The following is a 24192-nucleotide window of genomic DNA, read 5'->3' as shown; positions in this document are numbered from 1 at the left end:
AGTATTTAGTGATGAGTAACATCTATAGAAATGTAGTGTCAGCTATGTCTATTGATATCTCTGGTCCTCCTATAACTATGAGGACTTCTATGTTACTATGATTTTCTGTTGTGAATCTGCACTGTGGGAATTTACAACTTTGTTTTGTAGACCAACCCAACCTACCTGGCCAAGCTGATTTTCCAGATGCCTCAGAATAAATCCACCAAGTTTATGGACACTGTGATCTTCACACTGTATAATTATGCCTCTAATCAGCGGGAAGAATACCTCCTTTTAAAACTATTTGAAACTGCACTGCAAGAGGAAATCAAGTATGTATTGATCTACTTCGCATGTCCTACACTGGTGGTCTCCAATCTGTGGCTCTTCAGCATTTGCAAAACTACAATTTTCCAACATGTCTGAACATCCAGAGAGACCCAGGTTGCAGACCTAAACCTTAGACATTTTTTATACTTGTTAATGGTTTGTGGCTCATTTCTGTTTCTCTTCAAAGGTCCAAAGTTGACCAGATACAAGATATAGTCACCGGGAATCCAACAGTGATAAAGATGGTGGTCAGCTTTAATCGAGGAGCAAGAGGGCAGAATACACTGCGTCAGCTTCTGGCACCTGTGGTGAAAGAGATCATTGAAGATAAATCATTGATTATCAATACCAACCCGGTTGAGGTGTATAAGGCCTGGGTGAATCAGCTAGAAACAGCCACTGGGGAAGCAAGGTTAGACTTCTGAGTTTACGTATGTTACCTGTTTATCATAAGAATTGACTTAGGCTACTTTCACACTTGCGGCAGAGGAATCCAGCGGGCAGATCCGGCAAAACGCATGCAAACTGATTGGATCCTGATCCGTCTTAAAAATGCATTGCAAGAACGGATCCATCTGTCCGTTTGTCATACGGACAAACGGATCTGTTTCAATTTTTTTCACATTTTTACCGGATCCGGAATTCAGGAAAGTCTTCAGTTTTTTTGGCTGGAGATAAAATTGTAGCATGCTACGGTTTTATCTCCATCCTGATCAGTCAAAAAGACTGAACTGAAGACATCCTGATGCATCCTGAACAGATTGCTCTCCATTCAGAATGCATGGGGATATAACCGATCAGTTCTTTTCCGGTATAGAGCCCCTAGGACGGAACTCTATGCCGGAAAAGAAAAACGCAAGTGTGAAAGAACCATTACTAAATTCAATAACAAATGTCTGATCAATGGTGACTCGACTGCTAGGACCCCCCAATCATGAGAACATCTCTCCTTTCAAATTATATGGGACTGTCAGAAATAGCCAAGATCTGTACTCATAGACTTTGAATGGAGCAGCAGTGCTCATGCTCATCCACCTCTCCATTCAAACACTGGACATGGTTCTCTTGATTGCTAGGGGGTCCCAGTGGTCAGACACCTATCACCTATCCTGAGGGTAGGTGATGAGTCATCATTCCAGGACAATCCCTTTAAATGCTGAAGAACTTTAGAATTCATAAATGGATTTGTTGCAATTCAGGGGTCTCATTTGCGGCACACATGCGACTTGCACTACCCATTAATTTTTATCGGATCACCACTACACTGAGATGCTCCAGTGCGACCAGTGTTGCAGTGTAGCCGTACCCTTACTCTTACTGTGTGATACTCAGCTTTATTTTGCCCCATCGCGCTAAATTGTGCTCCGTGTCTGACCATTGATGTTAACTGCATTTAAAGTGTCTCACCCCTTCCCCTAGTATAATTTCACCAAATTACAGCTACATGTTGTTATGTAATCCCATGCTCTTGTTTTGAGTGAAATATGCTTACTTTACTGATATATTTTTCTTTTTATTGGTTTACCAGCCATAATTTTTCTGACTGACTACTCTATCAGTAAGTTAATTCGAGCTGTGAGCGCTATTGATGCATTGACCCCATGATGGTAGCGTGAATAGAGCCTTTTCTGTGCCCAAATCATTTTGTAGGCAAAAAAATGTTCCAGTCTTTTAAGCAAGGGGACCACCACATTACACTGGGAACAAAGCACAGAGCAGGTGGTCTCCGAGCAGTCACATGACCTGCAGGTCCGTTCTCTTACAACAAAAAAATGAGCAATGCTCAGGTACATGTGCGGAGGGGTAAAAAGTAAAATAGATTTAAAACATTCGAAGGAATGTGTAAATAATACGGATGTAATTCTTTCCAGTAAACTACCTTACGACGTTACCACGGAGCAGGCGTTGTCACATCCCGAAGTTGTCAGTAAACTGGAGTCTTCCATACAGAGTTTACGTACCGTGACAGACAAAGTCCTACAGTCCATCTTCTCCTCTGTGGATCTCATCCCGTGAGTAGCTTAGTACTTTAATGCTTAGATTGACTTGGTGTCTTTTCAACATGCCCCCCTCACCACACTATGGTGCCTGGCAGCCTGTGTATGGTAGGGGAAAGAGATTTATGATGCTCAGGTTGTCAGACATCCCCCATTGTCAGAAAGGTGATCATTAACATTTTAATGCCAAAAGTAGCAGCAGTAGTCAAAGAAGAGAAGCTGCGGAGAAAAATGCCAAGGGGCGGCTGCAAAGGTCACGGTGTTCTCATAGCATATGTCTGTATGAAAGAGATGGCTGAGCTGTAGTGGTGGTGGTGGTGTGTACGGGTAACCAACGTGAGGCCCATATCACGCGTTCAAGCCCAAGCAGATTAAAGATGGCTGTTCATGCACTGGCTGACAGAACCGTACAAAAAGCACAGTGTCGTGTGAAAGCCTCCTCCGCTGTCAAACACCAATGAGAGAAGAAGTAGCTGTTCTGTAATCTTTCATTGGGTAGGTATCTATTCCATGGTGACTGCATTATTAAACTCATCCACCATATCTACGCCTGCCGTGTTAGGAAAGTTGTCTTAGAATATACAGTCTCCGATATAAACTCATTGACAAAAAAAATAATGCATCAAGGAGTTGTTGGAATTTAACTTTCTATGTGTGAATGTAATGATGGTATATGGAAGTGATTACAATATTAGAGTGAAAGGAAAAATTTATTGGAGAAAACTGTACAACTGAAAGGAGGCTCTAGTCCCCTGTTGGACGCCTCTAGCTTGGATACATGATGAGATACGGTTGGGCATGGAGGTTTTGTATGGTATCCTGTGGCACATTTGCCCACAGATGTTACAGCCGGGCCTGTACAACCTGCATACTTGTAGGCTGCCAAAGCTGGTGCCCCATCCGGTCCAATAAGTGCTCAACTGATGATAAATCTGGTGACCGGGTAGAAGAAGTGTTACAATCTGGTGGAGACATTCTTGGGAAACCCATGCTGTGTGTGCACGAGCTTTATCCTGCTTTTATTTTTATTTTTTTACAATGAGTGTATAGGGATAACTATTAGATTGGTGGCGGTCCTAACTCCAGAACTCCCATAGAAATGAATGGAGAGGCAGCCGACTAGCTGCTCTATTTATTTCCAGGGGCGAAGGGGGTCTATGGAGTACAGGGTCCTTGTTCTCGTGATTGCTGGGGTCCCGGCGATAAGACTCCCACTCATCTAAGTTATCTCCTAGTCACACAACCGGAATACCCCTTTGGTAGAGTCAGCCTTGCTGCTAAAATTGTACGGACAGGCTGCAGTTGGAGTGCATGAGGAAAACACGTAGGGAAGTCCAAGCTGCAGTTTTGCATTGGGGACTGTGAGCACCAGACAGTAGTTGAATATCCTGTGTATAATCGATAAAGGAACCCTTCTGTCAGAAAGGGATACATTTTTTAAACTTGGTATTCATAGAAAACTTATTTTCATGGCTTATTTTTTTTTATATTTCCAGCACTATGTCCTTGAATATTAAAGGTCAAATATTGTCCTGCTGTAGCAGCACAAAGAGATTGCAGAGAATGTGTCATCGCATTTTTATGTTAAATATTTGGGTATTTTTATATTTTTTATTTACCACGTCACTATCTATATTGAGACTTCTGGTTCTGTAGAAATGATGACATTTCAGGAATGATGAGTGAGCAGTTTGGGATAGATTTGTCTGGAATAGATTCGCTCACCTCTATCTGTAAGCCCCTTATTAACAGTATATATTTTTTTAATTTCCTCTTATTTTATGGTAATGCACTTTTGCATTACAAATGCAGGTATATTAGTATGTACCAGATGCTTTATTGTTATACGTGACTCTTCACCCACTTGCTGATGGTTTCCAGTTTGTCAGTATACCAGTTATTTTAGCGGTAAATATTTCACTGCATCCTGATAATAATTCTCCATCTTGTTTTACTTTTCCTGAAGCTATGGAATGCGATACGTGGCAAAAGTTCTGAAGAATTCCCTGCATGAAAAATTTCCTGATGCCACAGAAGATGAACTCTTAAAGGTTGGTGAATTTGCAGTTATACAATGTCAATATGTGTCCAGATACTTCAATTTAGGATTAGGAAAGTAGGATTAGAGGACAGAAATACCATGTGGGCAGCACAGGACACTGCGAGGCCGGGAGACGCATAGGGGCACATTTATTTAGACCGGCACTGGCAGATCCAGCACCAATTCTAAATGTATGGCAGCTTCCGAGCTGTCTTGCATTTAGACCATTTTCTACGCCTAAACCAGGCATAGAAAATGATAATTGAGACTGGCCTGCCGGCCTATCCCCGCCCATGCCACGCCAACATTTTTAGACCAGGTGTAAGCGGTGCGAAGTCGCAGATAGCAGCTCAACTAACCCTAATTTTGGCGTATTTGAGTATAGTAAATGACCCCCATAGTTTCCATCTCCTACCCCAACATTACGAACATTGTTGATCTACACTTCAGTGTTGCTAACTTGCAACAAATTTATCAAATGTCGCAAAAATTTTGGTAAGTTTTGAACATCTTCAAAGGGGTTGTTTGGCCTTGGAGCCAACAACCTCTGGGGTCCTAACCTATACTACTGAGCATAAAACCCCCACTCACTTGTCCACATTCCCACAGCTGTTCCATTCCCAGTTGCTTCCGGTCCCCGCAAGAAGGAAGCTACATGGTCCTGTGAGGCCTCAGCAGTCAGAGCACTAATGTACTGTTCAAGCCACTGTATCCGCTGAGCGCCTGTGATTGGCCATTGTGGTCACGGGATCAAAGTGCTTTATGGTCCAGCCGGGAACTGAGAAGTGTCAGGATTATGGGCAGGTGAGTGAGGTTATTTATGGTCAGGGGCACATGTTAGGATCTCAGCGATTGTTGGCTTCAACACTTCTGTTTGCAAATGTTTACTGGAGTAAGACTGTGAACATTTTTGCGACTTTTTCAAAAGCCACCGTTGATAAATCTGACTTAAATCAGCCCAACAAGGCTGACCACATCCACCTTCCCACCAATTCATTTAAACTGGAGTGAGTGGTGGGAAAATACAAAATGTTGCGGATTTTTCATAAATAAACTCAAAAAGTCTCAAAGCCCTATTTTGCTTGTTTTGATCTCCTAAAGTCGCAACATCGATTTATGATCATGGAGGTCTGACCTCTGGGACCCCACCAATGTTGAAAATGAAGGAACTGTGGCACTGATTCAGCACTGTGCCTTTTCAGACTTTGCGTGCACAGCAGCGCCCCAGCCTCCCACTTTGCATGGAAACTGCAATACACTTCTCTATAAGTGAATGAGTCCTGCACAGCCGGGTGGCCTCTGGAATGGGTCATCAGAAAATGACCTATTGTTTAAGTCTACTTTCACACTAGCGTTTTAGTTTTCCAGTATTGAGATCTGTCATAGGGTCTCAATACCGTAAAAAAAAGCTTCAGTTTTGTCCCCATTCATTGTCAATTGGGACAAAACTGAACTGAACAGAACGGAACGCTCCAAAATCCATTCCGTTCCATTAAGTTGCGTTCCCAGACCGGAGAGCAAACCGCAACATGTTGTAGTTTGCTTTCCCTCCTGGGATGCGGAGCAAGACCGATCTGGCATGACCCCAATGCAAATCAATGGGGACGGATCCATTTTCTCTGCCACAATCGAAAACGGATCCGTCCTCCATTGACTTTAAATGGAGTTCATGGCAGATCTGTCTTGGCTATGTTAAAGATAATGCAACCGGATCCGTTCATAACGGATGCAGACGGTTGTATTATCAGCAAAAAAATTATCCAGCAAAAACGCTAGTGGGAAACAACATATTTTTAAAGAATTTGATGACCTTATTTTAAATTCTCATGTCAATATCTAAATTTAAGCAAAAACCATAAAATCCTGCGGTTTTCACCCTGACCACTAATCCTAATAGGTACCACTTCTTGGACTGTACAGATCACTTTACTGCAGTTATATACCATTATGCTGCCTGTAATGATATCACCTCGGTGTATAGATAAGACAGGATCCAGCATTCACAATAGGTGATTGTCACATCTTATCTCTTCTTTCCTTGTACAATGACCTCTGCACAGAGCGGCCTAGAAAACTCTGCCATAGAAGTCACTGAGGTCCCCCCTGCCCATTGTCTATGGTCCATAGGGCTGCTGTAAAGGAATTTTCTAAATGCTGTTAAGAACGGCTCAGGCAAGATGGCCGCCCCCATAATCGTGTTCAGGAAATTAAACAGAATAAATAAATCTATAATCAGAAAATAAAAACAGATTAGAAAAAAGTAGATGTGCTGCTATCTGGTTTTAACTGGTAAATAACATTTTTGGTGACACAGCTCCCTGCCGTTTGTGTATGTCAGCATGCAGGAAGTTTACTGATGAGAATTATATATTTATCCATTCTGCTGTAATTGCAGTAAAACACGTCACGTGGACTTAAGTAAACTGGATAGTTGGCTCCACTGTGAATTTCCTGTATGTAGTTTTCCACTGGTTTCTCTCTTTGGTGTATTACCACCTTCAACCTGCAGATGTCACTGTTCCAACTACAGTGTTACAGTTTGTTAGCTCGACGGCTATTGAATGGTGCATCATACAGAAGTACATTACTGGAGAGCTTTGCAGTTTTTACAACTTTTTAAATTCTTTATTTAAAACGGCTTCCAACTGGGCCTGGCAGGACTGACCATCACTGCACCAGTACAAGCCATCAGCTAAAGGGTATTTGTCAGCAGATTGGTACCTATGAAACTTGCTGACCTCCTGCATGTGTATCTGTGTTGGCCCCATGTTCCTATGTGCCCGCATTGCTGAGAAAAATGATGTTTTATTATACGCAAATGAGCCTCTAGGAGCAATGGGGGCGTTACCATTACACCTAGAGGCCCTGCTTTCTCTGCAACTGCCGCGCCCCCTTCACTTTGATTGACAGGGCCAGGCAGTGTAAGTGTCATCACACCTGGCCCTGACTTCTCCTAAAGTCAAAGTGCAGAGGGTGCGGCAGCTGCAGAGAGAGCAGAGCCTCTAGGTGTAACGGCAACGCCCCCTTTGCTCCTAGAGGCTCATTTGCATATATTTTAAAACATCATTTTTCTCAGTAATGCGGGCACATATGAACATGGGACCAACACAGATGCCTTCAGCTGCCGAGCGCACATGGAACAGGTCAGCCAGTGTCCTAGGTACAAATCTACCGTCAGATGCACTTTAATGCATTTAATACAAAATCAAAAAGTGCAGCTTTCCCTTTCAGTGAGCCAATGAACCCATTTCTGTAAATGTCCCAGTGAATGTAAAATTGAGAAAAACTTTTTTAAACAATAACTATTTGTTTTCTTTGGATTTGTAATTTCTTTTATGTCTTTCTTCAAATAAAACCAGTCTAAAAGCATGACGACTGTTCTCTGTTCCTCCACATATCCCATGTAGTCATGGCAGTCGCATATGTGTCTTTGCCTTTATTTCAGATTGTTGGAAACCTCCTTTATTACCGGTACATGAATCCTGCCATTGTAGCTCCAGATGGGTTTGACATCATTGACATGACAGCAGGAGGGCAGATTCATTCAGACCAGAGGAGGAACCTGGGGTCTGTGGCCAAAGTCCTTCAGCACGCTGCGTCTAACAAACTCTTTGATGGAGAGAATACCCACTTGTCTTCTATGAATGGCTACTTATCTCAGACTTACCAGAAATTCAGGTTAGTCATTTCTGTTTAATTTAATTGCAAGGGTTAAAAGCGACTGTCCAGCTGTGAGCTTAAAAAGTATAAGGCCTCTTTCACACGAACGATACGGATGGTGTCGGGGTGCGTTAAGGGAAACTCACACCATTTCCAAAGCAAGTTCAGTCAGTTTGGTGTGTAATTGCGTTCAGTGTTTCCGTTTTTTTCCGCGTGGGTGCAATCAGTTTTGATGCGTTTTTCACAGGCGTGAAAAATAAACTGAAGGCTTACAAGCAACATCTCCTAGCAACCATCAGTGAAAAACGCATTGCATCCGCATTCACTTCTATGGGACCAGGGCTGCGTGAAAAATGCAGAATATAGAACATACTGCGATTCTAATGCAATGCAGTGAAAATCACCGCTCATGCGCAAAGACCCATTGAAATGAATGGGTCAGGATTCAGTGCGGGTGCAATGCGATCACCGAAAGGGGCCTAGAGACGGGTTTACATGAAGCCTGCATTTACTGCCATCACTTATCCCTATACAGATTCATTGTTTCTGGGCCGCGGAGCTCCGTACAGAATGCATTGGCTCCAATTAGCCGAAGTTATTACTTCGCGAGACTTCGTGTAATAACTTTGTGAATTAATTATTACTGTAAAAAACCTTGAACTCTGGTTCTTAGTGGTACCCTGGAGACTTCATGAAGTAATAACTTCGGCTCATAGGAGCCAATACATTCTAATACTGTACGGAGCTCCCGCTCCGGACAGTATTACATCAAAGTTTTATGCGAAACGACTTTGGATGAAGCATCTGAAGTCGATTTGCTAATCCCTAGTGATAACCTGCCGTTTCTTTTCCTCAGTGCTCACTGCTGATCTCCATTAGTGACTATAGCTTAAAGGGTAATTCTTTTTTTTTCTGATATTTTTGGTGTACCCACGTGCTAGTTAGATGAGGGTCACACAACACCTGTCAGGAATGGGTTTCTCCTAACCCTGTCTTGTGGTGCCTGTGTACCGAAATATGGCGTGCATGACTGCCTCTCTCCGTTCACTATTATAGGAGTATTAAGTAAGCATGGTGGGCAATTTTTGCATTTCCCATGTGAATGAAGAGAGATGCGCATGCGCAGTCACTTCTCCATTCACAGTAGCTGAGAGACAGGGGTTGTAGGGCCCGTTCTCAAGGTAGGTGTGGGTCCCAGCTCCTGTGCATATGCCATGAATGTCCAAGATGAGGATAAGGCTTTATTTGACGTACCGGAACATCATAATGGTGGAAGGAATATGAAGGGCAGCTGACCTATGGTGTCAGCTGCTCTTCATATTCCTTCCACCATTATGATGTTCCGGTACGTCAAATATTCTGATATTGCCAGCTCTTGTGCTGGCTATATCAGAATATGGCAACAGAAAGGGCTTTTTTTTATACAAATTATTTTTTAAAAGCAGTAAAGCATAAGAAAACCTATATACATTTGGTATTGCTGTAGTTGTAGTGACCCGCACAATAAAGGTAACATGTCATTTTTAGCGCACAGTAAGCAGTATAAAAACAAAACCCCAAACAGTGGAGGATTTGCATTCTGTTGTTCAATTTCACCCCACATTTTTTTTTCTATTTTTCAATGCATGAAATGGTAAATTTATATATAGTCGAATTAAAAAAATAATAATCATCCTGCAAAAAACAATCCCCCTATGACCATGTGAATGGAAAAGTAAAAAAGTTATAGCTCTTGGAAGGCAAAGGGGAAAAAAACTAAAATGTTTACAGCAGGAAGGGGATAACTACAGAGTGTATGGGGAGTCTGAGACGGGCCCCATCACTGTCCCATCATTGGTTCAGGCTACTGATCTCCCTCTTCTCCTCAGATTGGCTCTTGGGTATAGACACAAGCCCATCATAAGCTCTCCAAAAGGGCAGCCCATTACAAAAAGTTATGGAAGGAAAGCTTATATTTGTCCATCACCATGAATGTGATAGCTGCCAATGAAAGCTGAAAGCAGCAATCAATAACCATTTTTTCTCTACTTGGTTTTTTATTGGCTATAAAGTAAGAAATGTCACAGCACGCATGACACGCACGTCTCTGATTTCTTTCTGTGTAGAAAATTCTTTCAAGCTGCCTGTGAAGTCCCCGAACCGGAGGAGAAATTCAATATCGATGAATTTTCTGATTTGATCACGCTAAGCAAACCCGTAATATACATTTCAATAGAAGAAATCATCAATACTCATTCGGTACGTATGCCATGTCAGTAGTCTGATATATATGTATACTTTATGTATGTACATGTCTTAAAGGGGTTTTCTGAGACTTCGGTAATCAGTTTCTGATTGGTGGAGATCCAAAACTCCGCCAATCAACAGTTTGAGGCTACTTTCACACTAGCGGCAGCCTTCTCCGTTAGGCTGTTCTGGCGGGGGAACAGCCTGCCGGATCCGTGCTGCCGGAAGTCCGCTCCAGCCTTATTGACTAGAATGGGGGCGGGACGGAGGTCCGGCCGCAGCACGGCAAACATGCCGAGAGACGGCCGGAATAACACTACGACATCTGCGCTCCTGTAAGCACCACAGCCTTTCCGCAGCTTGCCAAGCACAGCGCCGCACATTGTACAGTGGCTGTACTTGTACTTAGTATGGCAGCTCAGCCCCATTCACTGCGCCTAGGCCATCTCACTGATGAATGTGATATCACTGGAATAGGTTAAGCTGTGAGAAGACTGCGATGCTTACAGGAGCGACGTTGCCTTCTCAAACAACTGGTCAGCAGGGGTCCCGGGTGTCGAACACCCACCAATCAGATACCAATGACCTATCTAGCACTGGAACTAGCACTGTGAATGGAACCGGAAGGACAGCTCAGTTTATAGTGTAGTGGTCATGTCAGGTTACTGCAGTTTAGCTCCCATTTACTTCAATGCAGTAACCCATCACAGCCACTATACTTTGTACCAAGCTGTGGTTTCAGTTCTAGTCCCAGCGCCCAAATGCAGGGAACAGCTGATCAGGGAGAAGTATCAGACCCTCACCAACCTGATGATAGGTCATCAATATCAGGAGCCCGGAAAACCCTTTTAAAATGCAAACCTTGCTGAGTGACCCACACATAATTGCAGTCTTTTAACCCCAGAAAAAAAAAACTAAACTTTTACTCACCTTTCCACTATACCCCTATCAGTACTGCAACTGAGTTACATTTAGCACCCGGGTCCGATGTAATGACAGCATTGTGCCACCTGCACTGGAATACTTACACCCTGTGCTTAAAGGGGTTATCCAATGAATAATGTAAAAAATGAAAATCAGACATCATGGCCAGTGGCGTACATAGAGAAGTAAAGGCCCTATAGCAAGGATCCAACCAGGCCCCCCACACAGGACAGAAGAGTTTCCGCCTAAACCCCTTTCAATGATCCTTGAGCCATTTTTTCCACTGCCTCATTTGATAAAGGTGGTTCATTTAGACATTTAGAGGGTAGAGTCCTGACCAAGTTTTCACCCCCAGTAGAAGAGGGGATGATCCCAACTGGGCCCCCTCTTGCCCTGGGCCCCATAGCAGTTGCATGGTCTGCCGCTATGTTAGTTATGCCCCTGATCATGATGTAGTACATGACAGTCTATTTCTAATACAGCTAGAACCAGCCCTGTACCTCACATGGGTCCATAGAGCTCCACATTCATTGCTCTGCTAGATTCATATCCAGATGACAGCTCAAGGGGCGTGGGTTTTTTTCTGCAGCTCAGGGGGCGTGTCTCAGCTCTCCCTATCACCGCTCAGGAGGCAGTTGAAGGAGGAAACTGAGCATGTGCGGCCATCTCAGTGAGCCGGACAAATAAATAAGGGGGAAAAAAGCAGGTGGCGCTATACAGATACATTTTATTGAATAACTCAGTGGTTATACAAAATTTTTAATTACATGCATTAACAAAAATATTCAGATCCAAGTGCTGATTTGAAAACTGGAGAATATTTTTCATGGGACAAAACCTTTAATGCTGACATAGAGTAAGCCACTGCCCTAAAGCACCCTGTGGCTTACAAGACAGCGCGTGGTAGAGCAGGAAGCCTCCTGTGGTCTCCAGTACAGTTGAGAGTAGCCCTCAGTTCAGAATTGCCAATCCTTCCCTAGTGACCTCACCTTGTGAATGGGCTTTGACCTGCCGCCTGTTTCCCCCTCCCCTCTGAAACCCGCTAGTTACACCTCTGCTTCCTGTCTTCCTTCATTTTCTCTCCGCTATTATTGACAAAGTCTGTGATGGAGCCTCCTAACGGAGTCTCCAATGCAGGTGTGAACATAGTTTCTGGTGCATACAGTAACCATTAAAGAGGTTTTTCCTCCCTGGCTGTGACGCTCTCCGATGTGATTGGATCGCGGCACAGCCAGGTAGAAGTAATTGCCTATTGAGAAACCCTGGCGTCTCCTCCTCCCTGTTCCGATGCTCAGTATTTACATACTGAGCGCGAGAACTTCAGACGGGCGCAGTGGGAAGTAGGGGTGATGTTTTAAAAAAACAAAAACTGTGTGGCAGCATCAGCAGGGGGTACCCCGCAAGTACAGGTATTTAGTAAAACAGATGAAAGGTCCTCTTTAAGGCTAACAGGGATTGACACACTCTGCAACACAGAATATTGAGACATAAAATAGAAATTTTTTAGCCATCAGGATGAATTATTGTAAGAATGTTTGCGACGTCATATGAGACAATGAGTCAACAGTCGGGGTCTTCTGGGGACCAATTAATCTATGGAGGATGTGAATGGAATGTACCGAAGAACAGAATTACAGTACTCCCACATTCATTTCTGAAGGCATCCTGTAGATTAGCGACAGACCGTGTGTCATTGACATCCCTTCTGATGTTCAGTATGAGGTTCAAGTCTGTTCAGCGGCAAATATCCCACACTGATGTGCGCTGTTATTAATTAATACAATGTGGAAGCTTTGATATTTTCAGTCACACAATATGTTTTCAAGCTATTTCTGCTCCATGTAACTAGTTTCATCTATTAGTTCTGAATGAAACAAGGAAAATGATCAAAGAAAAAGACAATGCTTTGGAAGCAGATGTGACATATAACATTTATTAGGTCAGGAACAGTTGAGGGATGTGCTAAAGGAGCTGAGGCATCAAATCAGGGAGGGGATAGCCAGATATAAGAGGAAGATGGAGGAGCAAATGGAACAGAAAAACATTAGTGAGGTCTGGAAAAGTGTTAAGTTAAAATCTGGTCACAGACAGCCTGTCTCCCAGGTAGAAGGAGATAAAATGTGGGTTAATGAGCTCAATCTATTCTTCAATAGAAGAACACACCTGCTCCTCCCACCCCAGCATGCCATTTTATCCCTTCTCCCACACAAACAATGACCTCACCTCCTGCTGTTAGCTCTTGCCTCCAGATCAGTCAATCTAGCTATCAGTCGTCTGTCTACAGGCTGATCTTTTAGGGTGCCCAGGTGAGAAGGGAACTCAGGAAGATCAAAGTTAGGATGACCGCAGGGCCGGATGGCATCAGTGTAAGACTACTTAAGACATGCGGTGACCAGCTGTGTGGTATTATTACATATACATTCAATATAAGCCTAAAGTTGGGAAAGGTACCAGAACTGTGGAACTCATCATGTCTGGTACCAGTTCCGAAGACACCTAATCCAATGGACCTCAACAGCTATGGACCAATGGCATTGATATCCCACTTAATAAAGGTCTTGGAGAGTCTGGTTTTCACACATCTCTGCCCTCTAGTGAGCTCATTCATAGACCACCTCCAGTTTGCTTAACAGTCTGGCATTGGGGTGGAGAACGCCAACATCCACCTTCTACACCAAGCTCTTTCTCACCTGGAGAAACCAGGGAACACTGTGAGAATAGCATTCTTTGATTTCTCCAGTGCTTTTAACACCATACAGCCAGGGCTACTTAGACAAGCTGGATCTTGTTGGAGTGGACCACCTCCTCTCCAATTGGATCCTGGACTACCTGACAAACAGACCTCAGTATGTGAGAGCCCAGGACTGTGTGTCAGACGCTGTGATCTATAGTACAGGGGCACCTCTGGGTACAGTGTTCGCTCTTTTCCTCTTCACACTGTACACTGCAGACATCAGGTAGAGCTAATCTACCCGCTACTTACAGAAGATCTCTGATGACTCGGCAATAGTAGATCTCATCACAGATGAGGATGACATGGAGTACAGAGAACTGACCCAGGAATTTGTGGATTAGTGCCATCTGAACCACCTTAGTATCAATGCTGGGAAGACTAAGGAGATGGTGGTGGACTTCCACAAGCACAGACATCCTCATAAACCAGTGGACATCCAGTGGACGGACATTGAGATAGTGAACACTTATAAGTACCTGGGTGTGCTCCTCAATAATAAGCTGGACTGGGCAGATAACATGGACACAGTATACAGAAAGGTTCACAACAAGCTCTACCTTCTTAGGAGGCTGAGGGATTTTGGAGTGCAGAGGGCACTTCTTAGGGCCCTTTTTCAACTCTGTAATGGCATTAGCCATCTTCTTCTGAGTGGCCTGCTGAGGTAGCAGCATCTCAACCAGGGAGAGGAAGAGACTCAACAAACTGATTAGAAAGGCCTGCTAGATCCTGGAGAGAGACCCCTAGACCCAGTACAGGTGGTAGGCGAGAGAAGGATATTATCCAAGATGATCTCCATGCTGGAGAATAATTCCCATCCCATGCATGAGACCGTGAAAGCATTGGGCAGTACTGTCAGTGACCGACTGCTTCACCCCAAGTGTGAGAAGGAGCGCTATCCTGCGGATATCATTCCATCCAGAGAATAAATTTTTTAAGCTGTGATATCTATATCCCTTATTTTTTTACTTTTTATCTGTACCCTACTGTTACAATAATGTAGTTGACATATTTCTAGTTTTGTGTAGCAGTCAACATTTTACATATGAACAAAGGCATATGACCTTGTTTTCTTTTTCTTTTTTTGTAGCTGCTTTTAGAACATCAGGATGCGATTTCTCCCGACCACAATGACATTCTGCATGAGCTTCTCGAGGCGCTTGGTACTGTGCCTGACGTTGAGTCTTTTCTTGGTAAAAAAAAAAGAAAAATATATATATTGTTGCATTTAACATCTTTTTTGTGCCTATGTGGTTTGTTTCCGTCAAGTAATTTCCTCTTTGGTCTTCTGTGGGGGAGAAGATAAGTATAGATGAATATTAGCTAGCTATTTTTCTCTGTCACATATTCTGTGAAACAACGACCCAAGTTTGCAGTAGAGGTAAATGGTCTTGTAGAGGAGTAGGGTCTACTCTATAAAGATGGCCAAAATACATAGATATAAGGGAATTACTGTACAAATCTGCCACCGAACAATCAGTTAAAAAGGTGTTCGGAGAAGCTTCACTGTATATAATAATAGCTTACTGGTAAGTCTTAGCTATTTTTAAGTGAAAGTTAACATTCTCAAGAGAGCAGAGAGGCTTTTAAAAGAAAGGAAAGAAAAAGTTTAACCCACCTGCCAAAGGTTGCCCCGATGCTTCCTGTTGCCTTGCGCTGCAATAGCCAGTGATGTACTGGGCTTCACATCACTATGCTAGGCGGAGTCTTCCGCCTAACCGTGAGCTTGGTGATGTCACAGGCACAGATGGGTGGTCTATAGCGCTGCCCTAGGCTGTTTTGGAGGCGGATAGAATAATCATAATAATATGTATTACAATTGAAGTATTTTGCATAGTTGTGTGGATTGTGGTGTATCTGATGACGTTAAAGCAAATCTATTAAACTCAATAAAGGGCATATAACGATCTTATAGCTGATGGCAGTGATCGGAAACAATCTGCTCATTCCTGATCATTGAGCCGCAGTAGTGCTGCAGTACTGATTTTTTCTTTTAGGGTATGATTGTTTTTTGTAGGAATTGCATCCTTGTTTACACAGGGCAATGGGCTGTCCATAAACAATCATTTGTATTAAAGATGCAATCACCCAACGAACAAGTTTGCTCGTTTGTCAGGTGATTGGCAGCACCTCGAGGGTACGGCCACCCGGTTTCTGCATGCAGTTTTGAAAACCAAAACCAGGAGTGAATTAAATAAAAGAGAAGTCATATCTGATCCATTCCTGATTTAAGCCTCCAAAACTGCATCCAGTAACCCGATCACGTGGCCGTACCCTTATGCAGGGAATGATAATTTATATAAACTTTCATATCTGATAATTGTCTGCATCCATTTCGCAATTTTGCGGGACGGGTGCAGAATCATTTCATTTCAATGGGCAGCAAAAGATGCGGACAGCACCCCGTGTGTTGTCCGCATCCGTGGTTCCGTTCCCTGGCCCAGCAAAAAAAGATGGCGTATGTCCTATTCTTGTCTGCAACTGCATTTTCTATTATAGTTGCAACCATGTGCAGTCTGGTATCTGTGTTATGCGGATTTGCTAAATACTACGGTCGTGTGAATGCACCTTTAGGAGCATGGCCACAGACAGCAATGTGTTTTACTTATACTCACAGCTATATAGGCTATTCTGTGTGAGGCATCTGTGAACAAACTTTTTTCTTTGCAAACTTAACAAAGGATGCATGAAAAGGCTCTATGTATATATTTTGTATAATCATGTTGTAGTTCCTGACCTCTATGAGGAAGGGAATGGTGGAGCACAAGTCAATAATACTAATCTTAGTAAACCCTTGACGTTTGCAGTGAAATCTTATTATATTACTTTTCATGGCAGGTGAGGGAGCAGTGGACTCCAGTGATCCCAACAAAGAGAATACCTTAAGTCAAATGGCAAAAACAGAGATATCCCTCTCATTAACTAGCAAGTTTGATTTGCGGGAAGGAGAAGATAAAGATATGAAGAGTCTAATGATCAAGTAAGTCATTAAATATGGAATTCATTTTAAAATCGAAGTGCGCCAATATAACCAAGACCAGGAAAACAAATGGTCTATAAACAAGTCTGTCCCATGGTAGAACATCCCCAGGAATGGCTGACATGTAATTCTACTTTTGATCTGTGGCAGCCCAGTCAATGTTTTAAAGGGAATCTGTCGCCCCCGTTTTTGGACTATTATTTACAGTATTACATAGTACTACAGATATAGAGTCCAGATCACTATTTATTTATTTTTTTTCCTACTGCCCCTGATTCCCTCGCTGTCAGCACTCAAAGCTGCACTGAAATACACAGTCAGGACTGCTGTGCTGTGCTGTGCTAACATAATCGGGAGGACTCCTCTGCACTGCAGTCCTGACCATGTATTTCAATGCAGCTTCGAGCACTGACAGTGGGAAAAACGGAGGGCAGTAGGAAGATAAAAATGAGTGATCTAGACCCCATATCTGAAGTACTGCTGATGTATTACTGTAGATAATGGTCCAAAATCGGGATGACCGATCCCCCTTTAAGTGTTTTTACATGCTGCGCTCAGCATTATATTTCCTGCCAAACTGGCAGAAACCCTTGTGGAACTCGATGCACTCTACAAGTTAGTGAGCTACTGGTGCCGGTCGTGTAACAGATCAGGCAAAACATTACGGCTTTCATTATATATGGAAACCACCATGCTGATGTAAGCAGAGTCTTAGGCTGCATTCACATGGCGGATTTTGCCTTTGCCCTGCGGTTTTTCACTTTGGGTGTCACAGACCCATTTGCAGTTATCGCCATTGATTGGAGCTAAAAGTAAGTGGATACCAGCAGCATCCGTCTGGAAACTATGCTAAGAAGGTCCCGGTCGCTGTTGTCTTCACATCAGGACATCTGCGTTGAGCATGAATGTTCATTTCTGACGAATAACTACGTGAGACCATATGTGTATTTAAGAAGCAGGGTCTTCATTTCTAATGACTGTATTGTTTTGTGACATGACTGAGCAGAGGGTGGCTTGCATACTTTCCCATGTATCTGGACATGACGTTCCTCTCCTAGCTATAATAACTAAACAAACTACATGGGAACGTGAGTGGTAAAGCACTTCAAGGACGCACACATTTTTCATACTTTCCGACAGTGTAACCAATAATGGTCACTAACTCTCATAACATTTCCATAAAATGTCCCGGACTGCTTCACTGCTGGAGACATCTGTCCATGAAGATCCTGTGGGGTCCAGTAGTAGCAGACCAAAGAACTAATATGGGATTAGAAGGTCTATTTATTTCATTCTTTTTATTTCCCCAAACAGCACCACACTTCTCCATGGGCTGTGACTGGTATTGCAGCTCATCCCCTTTTAAATGCAGGGCTGAACTGTAATTACAGACACAGCCCATGGACATTATCTTTAAAGGGATTGTCCACTTAGGATAATCCCTGTTTGTTAGAAGGGTTTCCAAATGAAAGTGTGACTAGACTTCCCAGTTATCAGATGTAAAGTGTGCAGAAACATGGCACTATTACTTGTCTCTGTGTAGGCCCTGCTAGGGAAATGAAGCATTTTACAGTTCCCATTAAATATAAGTGTAATTGTCCTCTTAGCAAAGTTCTAACTGGAGTGTCTGGCATCAGTTCTACTGAGGACTGAAGACGCCTGTGTGTAACAAGTGAAATAGGCAAGCTGATATATACGTCAAATGTTCCTTGTCTGGGGGTCAGTACGCCATCCAGTTTCGTGCCCTGGCTGCAGAATTTGCATGGAACAATGAGGCTCAAATGGCGGTGTTCTGGGAGGGCCTTTCTGACCGGATGATTTAGCTGGTCGTGGCTGTCTGTTCACTCTGAATGACCTGATCACCTTGGCCACAGGAATTGATATGCGATTCAGGGAACGTTCTAAGGAGGTTGCATGCACCAGAAGACCACCTCGCCTGGCTCCATCCTTCTAGATAGTGATAGTTAGGGCACGTGCATAGTCAGGGACTGAGGTAGTAACAAGAGGTGGCTGGAAACCTCTGCATGTTACACACAGAAGTCTTCAGCACTCAGTAGAACTGAATACTGAAGAAGGCAGATTCTCCTTTGCAATGCTGCTCAAGCTTTGATGAGAAGACTCACAGCCTTACAGAAACAACAAAACATGGTGTAAAAGCACTGAGCAAGTAACGGTACTGGGTCCACTGAATGTGCCGCAAAAGCTGAGACACTTCCAAGTATAAACTGATGCTTCAAACTATTTCTGGAGTTAATCTCTTTTCACATCTACACCTTTTTTCCTGGAGTATGTAATAAGTGGGCACTTTTACGCATTACTTATGTCTTTTAGGCTACTTTCCATTTGTGAGAGATCCGTTCAGGGCTCTCAAAAGCGGTCCAAAACGGATCAGTTTTGCCCTAATGCATTCTGAAGGGAAAAGGATCCACTCAGAATGCATCAGTTTGCCTCCGTTCAGTCACCATTCCGCTCTGGTCAACAGGGACAGATCAGTTTTCTCGGACACAATCTGGCACAATAGAAAACGGATACATCTCGCATTGACTTTCAATGGTGTTCAAGACGGATCCGTCATGGCTATAGAAGACATAATACAACCGGATCCGTTCATGACGGATGCATGCGGTTGTACTATTGTAACGGAAGCGTGTTTGCATATCCATGACGGATCCGCAAAAAACACTGGTGTGAAAGTAGCCTTAAGTGTTTTTCTAAAAGTACTTATTCCTTCCCCTGCAGGACTAAAAAGTTAATAGTAGATGTTATTCGTACACAGCCGGGGGAAAGACTCTTAGAAATCTTGGAAACGCCAGCTTCTGTGCCACAGGTAAATCATGTCATGTGTCACTGATTATTTGCATTTTCTTGCTACTTATTTATCCAGTCTTATATAATTATTATTAATGTCTAATTATCTCAGTATGTGAGTCCTATGAGCACTTGATACAATTGATCAGCTGTGACACTAAAACCACTGACAAGTGGAGTGAAGAAGATGTCTCGTCACAATGTCACCTGTTAAAGGGGTTGTCCGGGTTCAGAGCTGAACCCGGACATACCCATAATTTCACCCCGGCAGCCCCCCTGACTTGAGCATCGGAGCAGTTCATGCTCCGATGCTCTCCTTTGCCCTGCGCTAAATCGCGCAAGGCAAGGGCTCTTTTGTTTGCAATCACACACTGTCGGGCGGAAGCTTCTGCCCGGCAATGTGTTCGGTGACTTCATCGGCTCTGATGGCCGTGCTTTAGCGCTGCCCTAGCCGTTTTACTGGCTAGGGCAGCGCTAAAGCCCGCCCATCAGTGCCGGTTATGTCACCGGGCTTCCTGGCAGCCCCAAGGAGAGCCCGGTACGTCACCGGATCTCCTAAAAATGCCTTTGCCCTGTGCGATTTAGCACAGGGCAAAGGAGAGCATCGGAGCATGAACTGCTCCGATGCTCAAGTCAGGTGGGCTGCCTGGGTGAAAATGGAGGTATGTCTGGGTTCAGCCCTGAACCCGGACAACCCCTTTAAATGGTAAGATATATTGCAGAATTGCGGAACGGATGCAGAGCCATTTTGCGGACGTTTGAATGGACCCGTAGCCTGTCTGATCTGACTGCCAGATGCATATGCATCCCTTACCTGGGGAAGAGATGGCACCAGGATTCATTATGGGAAGCAGGCAAGCCAGTGGGAGTAATGTGATACTCTGTGCAGTGTTCAGCTGGAGATATCTTGAATATGACACTTACCACCTTCCAAACATTTTATGGATGCTGGACTTCTCTGCTACTTACCTTCTTAAACTTTGTTACAGACCAAGTACAGCCCTTCAAAGCAGTAGTATTTATTTAGTATCGGCTAGCACGCCTTGCAGTGCTGGGATCCTGGGTACAAATCTGATGAAGGACAACATCTGCATGGAGTTTGTATGTTCTCCCTGTGTTTGTGTGGGTTTCCTCCAGGTTCTCCCGTTTCCTCCCGCACTTAAAAGACATACTGATAGGGACCTTAGATTGTGAGCCTCATTGGGGACAGCTTGATGCTAATGTCTGTAAAGTGCTGCGGAATATAGTACCGCTAAATAAGTGCATAACGTAAATACATTTTTGATGGCATTGGCGTCCTATCAGCAGGATAATGTGTCCTGCCACACTGCAAAAACTGTTCAGGAATGGTGTAAGATAACATGGTGGTTAGTTGGCCTCCAAAGTCCCCCAGATATGAACTCTATCAAGAGTTTGTGGGATGTGCTGAAATAATAACTTTGATCCATGGGGCCTCACCTCACAACTTACAAGAACTAAAAAGGATCTGCTGCTAGTCTTGGTGCCAGATACCATATGACACCTTCAGAGATCTTGTGAAGTCCATGCCACAACAGGTCAGACTGTTTTGGCAGCATGATGACGACCTACACAATATTAGCCAAGTGGTTTAATGTTATGGCTGTTTCATATGCATTTTAATAAACATTTTGGGGGAGATTTTGCAACACTGGTGTAAAAGAAAACGGGCTTAGTTGCCCATAGCAACCAATCAGATTCCACCTTTCAATCTCCAAAGGAGCTCTGAAAAATGAAAGATGGCATCTTCCAGTAGAACTGGAAGCCAGTTCTACTGTAAGCCAGGGTTGATATATTTAAAATTAACTCAATTAGAATAATTAAATGGTAATATAATTAATGTGATTAATAATTTGTTATAAGCAGTTAAATCCATTTCTCAGTTAAATAAGGATATTTTGCAGGATATAGAGGTGATTATTAATCTTAGGATGGGTCATCATTATGTGACCTATGAGGGTCTAACTCATCAGAAGAACGAATGAGACTGGTCCATATGGTCCATCAATGTTGCATCTTAGAAATCTTCTTTAAAGGGACACTGACAGGCCCTATAAACATATTTAGTTATTCCTATGCAGTCATCGATCTATTGAAGTGTATTCCAATGATATAAGAGTACCCCCTGTCCGCATTGTAAACCATGTAAAAACAACTTTATATTGATCTGTCAATCTAATTTCTTTATGCCCAAGGGGCGTTTTTTCACATTTCTTTATGCCCAAGGGGCGTTTTTTCTCATACCTTTGTGCCCAGCCGCACCTCAACTGTTGTCTCCTAGCGCCGCCCAGCTCATTATTATTCACTGCGCTGGGTGGCTCTTACATTCCCCGATCCTGTCAGTTCCCGTGCATGCCCGATAGATACTTATAGGCATCGGCCTCAATCGGACCATCTGCGCATGCGCCGGCACTCTCCCGAGCCTGTAATTGAATCCGATCTCTCCCCCAAGGCACTAGTATCCAGCGCTTCAGAGCGCTGATGTCATCAGAATTTCAGATGGTTAATGCGCCTGCGCGGCCAAGAAACTCTTCTCTTGGGAGACAGGATCGGGGAATGTAAGAGCCGCCCAGCGCAGTGAATAATTATGAGCTGGGCGGTGCTAGGAATCGACAGTTAAGGTGCGGCTGGGCACAAAGGTAGGAGAAAAACCGCCCCTTGGGCATAAAGAAATGTGAAAAAACGCCCCTTGGGCGTGTGATTGACAGATCAATATAAAGTTGTTTTCACATGGTTTACAATGCGGACAGGGGGTACTTTTATATCATTGGAATACACTTTAATAGATCTATGACTGCATAGGAATAACTAAATATGTTTATAGGGCCAGTCAGTGTCCCTTTAAGAAAAATATGATTAATAACATAGGCCGAGATGTGAAATAGCATGGTGTGACACTACGCTGAATATGAGTTGAGTTGTTGTATACTTTCCATTTTTGGATGTGTCTACACAAATCGGTTTTCTTGCAGTTTTACAAAGACTTCAGCAAAACACAACAAACTCTAAAGTGTGGCCTTAACCTTAGGCTGTGCTTTTGCATTTAAAGGCGATGTACACCTTTAGGGGCATTTTTTTTATTATTGCATTATACTCTATAATACATTTTTTTTTTGTTTTTCTTTTTTTAAGAATGAGTCCTTTTTTCTGTACATAGCTGAGATGCTCTAGTAGTTCCCTTTTAGATTTTCTGTATTTTTTGTCAGACTAGGAGCTAACAGGCTCCTGATCTCTGGTATCTGACCTTATAAACACGCATTATAACTCAGTTCTTATCTAACTGATAAGAATATGGCTTAAATAACTGTTTATGACCTCTCAGTAGTTTAGAGATAAGGTTTATTAGATGACTGACACAAAGTGAAAGTACCAGTCCCACAGCTAGAAAAACAGTTCACCATTTGTGACAGAACGGCTCAATATTTTTAATACAGGTCAATTGAAAAAAAAAAAAATTGCCAAAAATTAGTAAAATGCAATTATAAAAAAAATTGCCTCTGAAGGTGTACATAGCCTTTAAATGCAATTTTTTGGTGTTAGAGGCTTGAAGCGGAGCTGAAGTCCAAATTGTAAGTGAAATAAGGGCAGAGAACTGGCAAAGATGTTCATGTCATGTTAGATATATTCAGTATAAATAATTTTACTCTACCAAAAACTTTTTTATTTGTGTAAATTTACCAAAATCCTCTTCCAGATGTATGCCATTGTGTGTAGACCAGCTCACTAAATATCTCCATGCACTTTGCTTATAGGAAAATGAACACTTGAAGGTTATCGAGAAACGTGCTGCTCTTGATGCTAGGACACCAGATAAAATGAAGAGGAGTCAGTCTGTTTTAGAAGATGGTCAGCTCCCCTTGGAACAGAAGAAAAGAAAAATCCTTCGAAATCTCCGCGTTTTAGAACAGGCCGGACTTGTATCGGAGGAAATGAAGTACCAAGAAATCATCAATGAGATTGCGAAGGTTCTGCAGTTTCCTTTCTTACTGATTTCTCATTGATTATAGCATCAACATATTCTACATGTATTATAATCCCTCACCTCCACCACTGTATATATTGGGGCTTACAATATAAAACACACACACACCAAGGAGAAGTCTATGGTCTGCTTGCATCCTTCAGTGCATGTAGTATGTACAGTCTGGTGGTTCTTTTTTCACCACTAACTACCCCATCTGTTAGGACTCCAAAAATATTCCCTTATAGGGCTTCTCCTGTATTTTCATATTTCTGGCCTATACTATGAGACCTGCAGTGGTCAGATTCCTGGCACCTTTGCTGATCAGCTGATTGAGGTAGCAGAGACACCCACCAGAGCTCTGGTCAGCGCCACAACCGCCTCGCAACTTACCCAGCACAGTGGCATCTATTGGATAATGGCTGTGTTTGGCATTGCAGCTCAACCCTATTCACTTCTATGGGGCTGAGCTGCGCCTAGGCCATGTGACCAATGAATGTGATGTTATATGGCCTAGAAAGAGGCTTAAACGCT

At 43.1% G+C, this 24192-nt stretch overlaps 1 protein-coding gene across 2 annotated transcripts in view; it reads left to right on the top strand.

The window, feature by feature from the left end:
* IQGAP2 (IQ motif containing GTPase activating protein 2) overlaps nt 1-24192 on the top strand; it is a 150572-nt gene that overhangs the window by 115108 nt on the left and 11272 nt on the right. For both annotated transcript variants that reach the window (XM_040421415.1, XM_040421414.1), the window contains 10 exons: nt 151-314; nt 500-724; nt 2184-2324; nt 4276-4360; nt 7796-8028; nt 10116-10248; nt 14982-15084; nt 16730-16871; nt 19611-19698; nt 23450-23662. In XM_040421415.1, coding sequence (XP_040277349.1) covers nt 151-314; nt 500-724; nt 2184-2324; nt 4276-4360; nt 7796-8028; nt 10116-10248; nt 14982-15084; nt 16730-16871; nt 19611-19698; nt 23450-23662 — 1527 coding nt within the window. The remainder of the gene's footprint in view (nt 1-150; nt 315-499; nt 725-2183; nt 2325-4275; nt 4361-7795; nt 8029-10115; nt 10249-14981; nt 15085-16729; nt 16872-19610; nt 19699-23449; nt 23663-24192) is intronic.

This window comes from Bufo bufo, chromosome 2, assembly GCF_905171765.1.
Source record: "Bufo bufo chromosome 2, aBufBuf1.1, whole genome shotgun sequence".
Taxonomy (NCBI): domain Eukaryota; kingdom Metazoa; phylum Chordata; class Amphibia; order Anura; family Bufonidae; genus Bufo; species Bufo bufo.
Note: the sequence above shows the minus strand (reverse complement) of the source record. Positions and strands in the feature narration are given on the sequence as shown.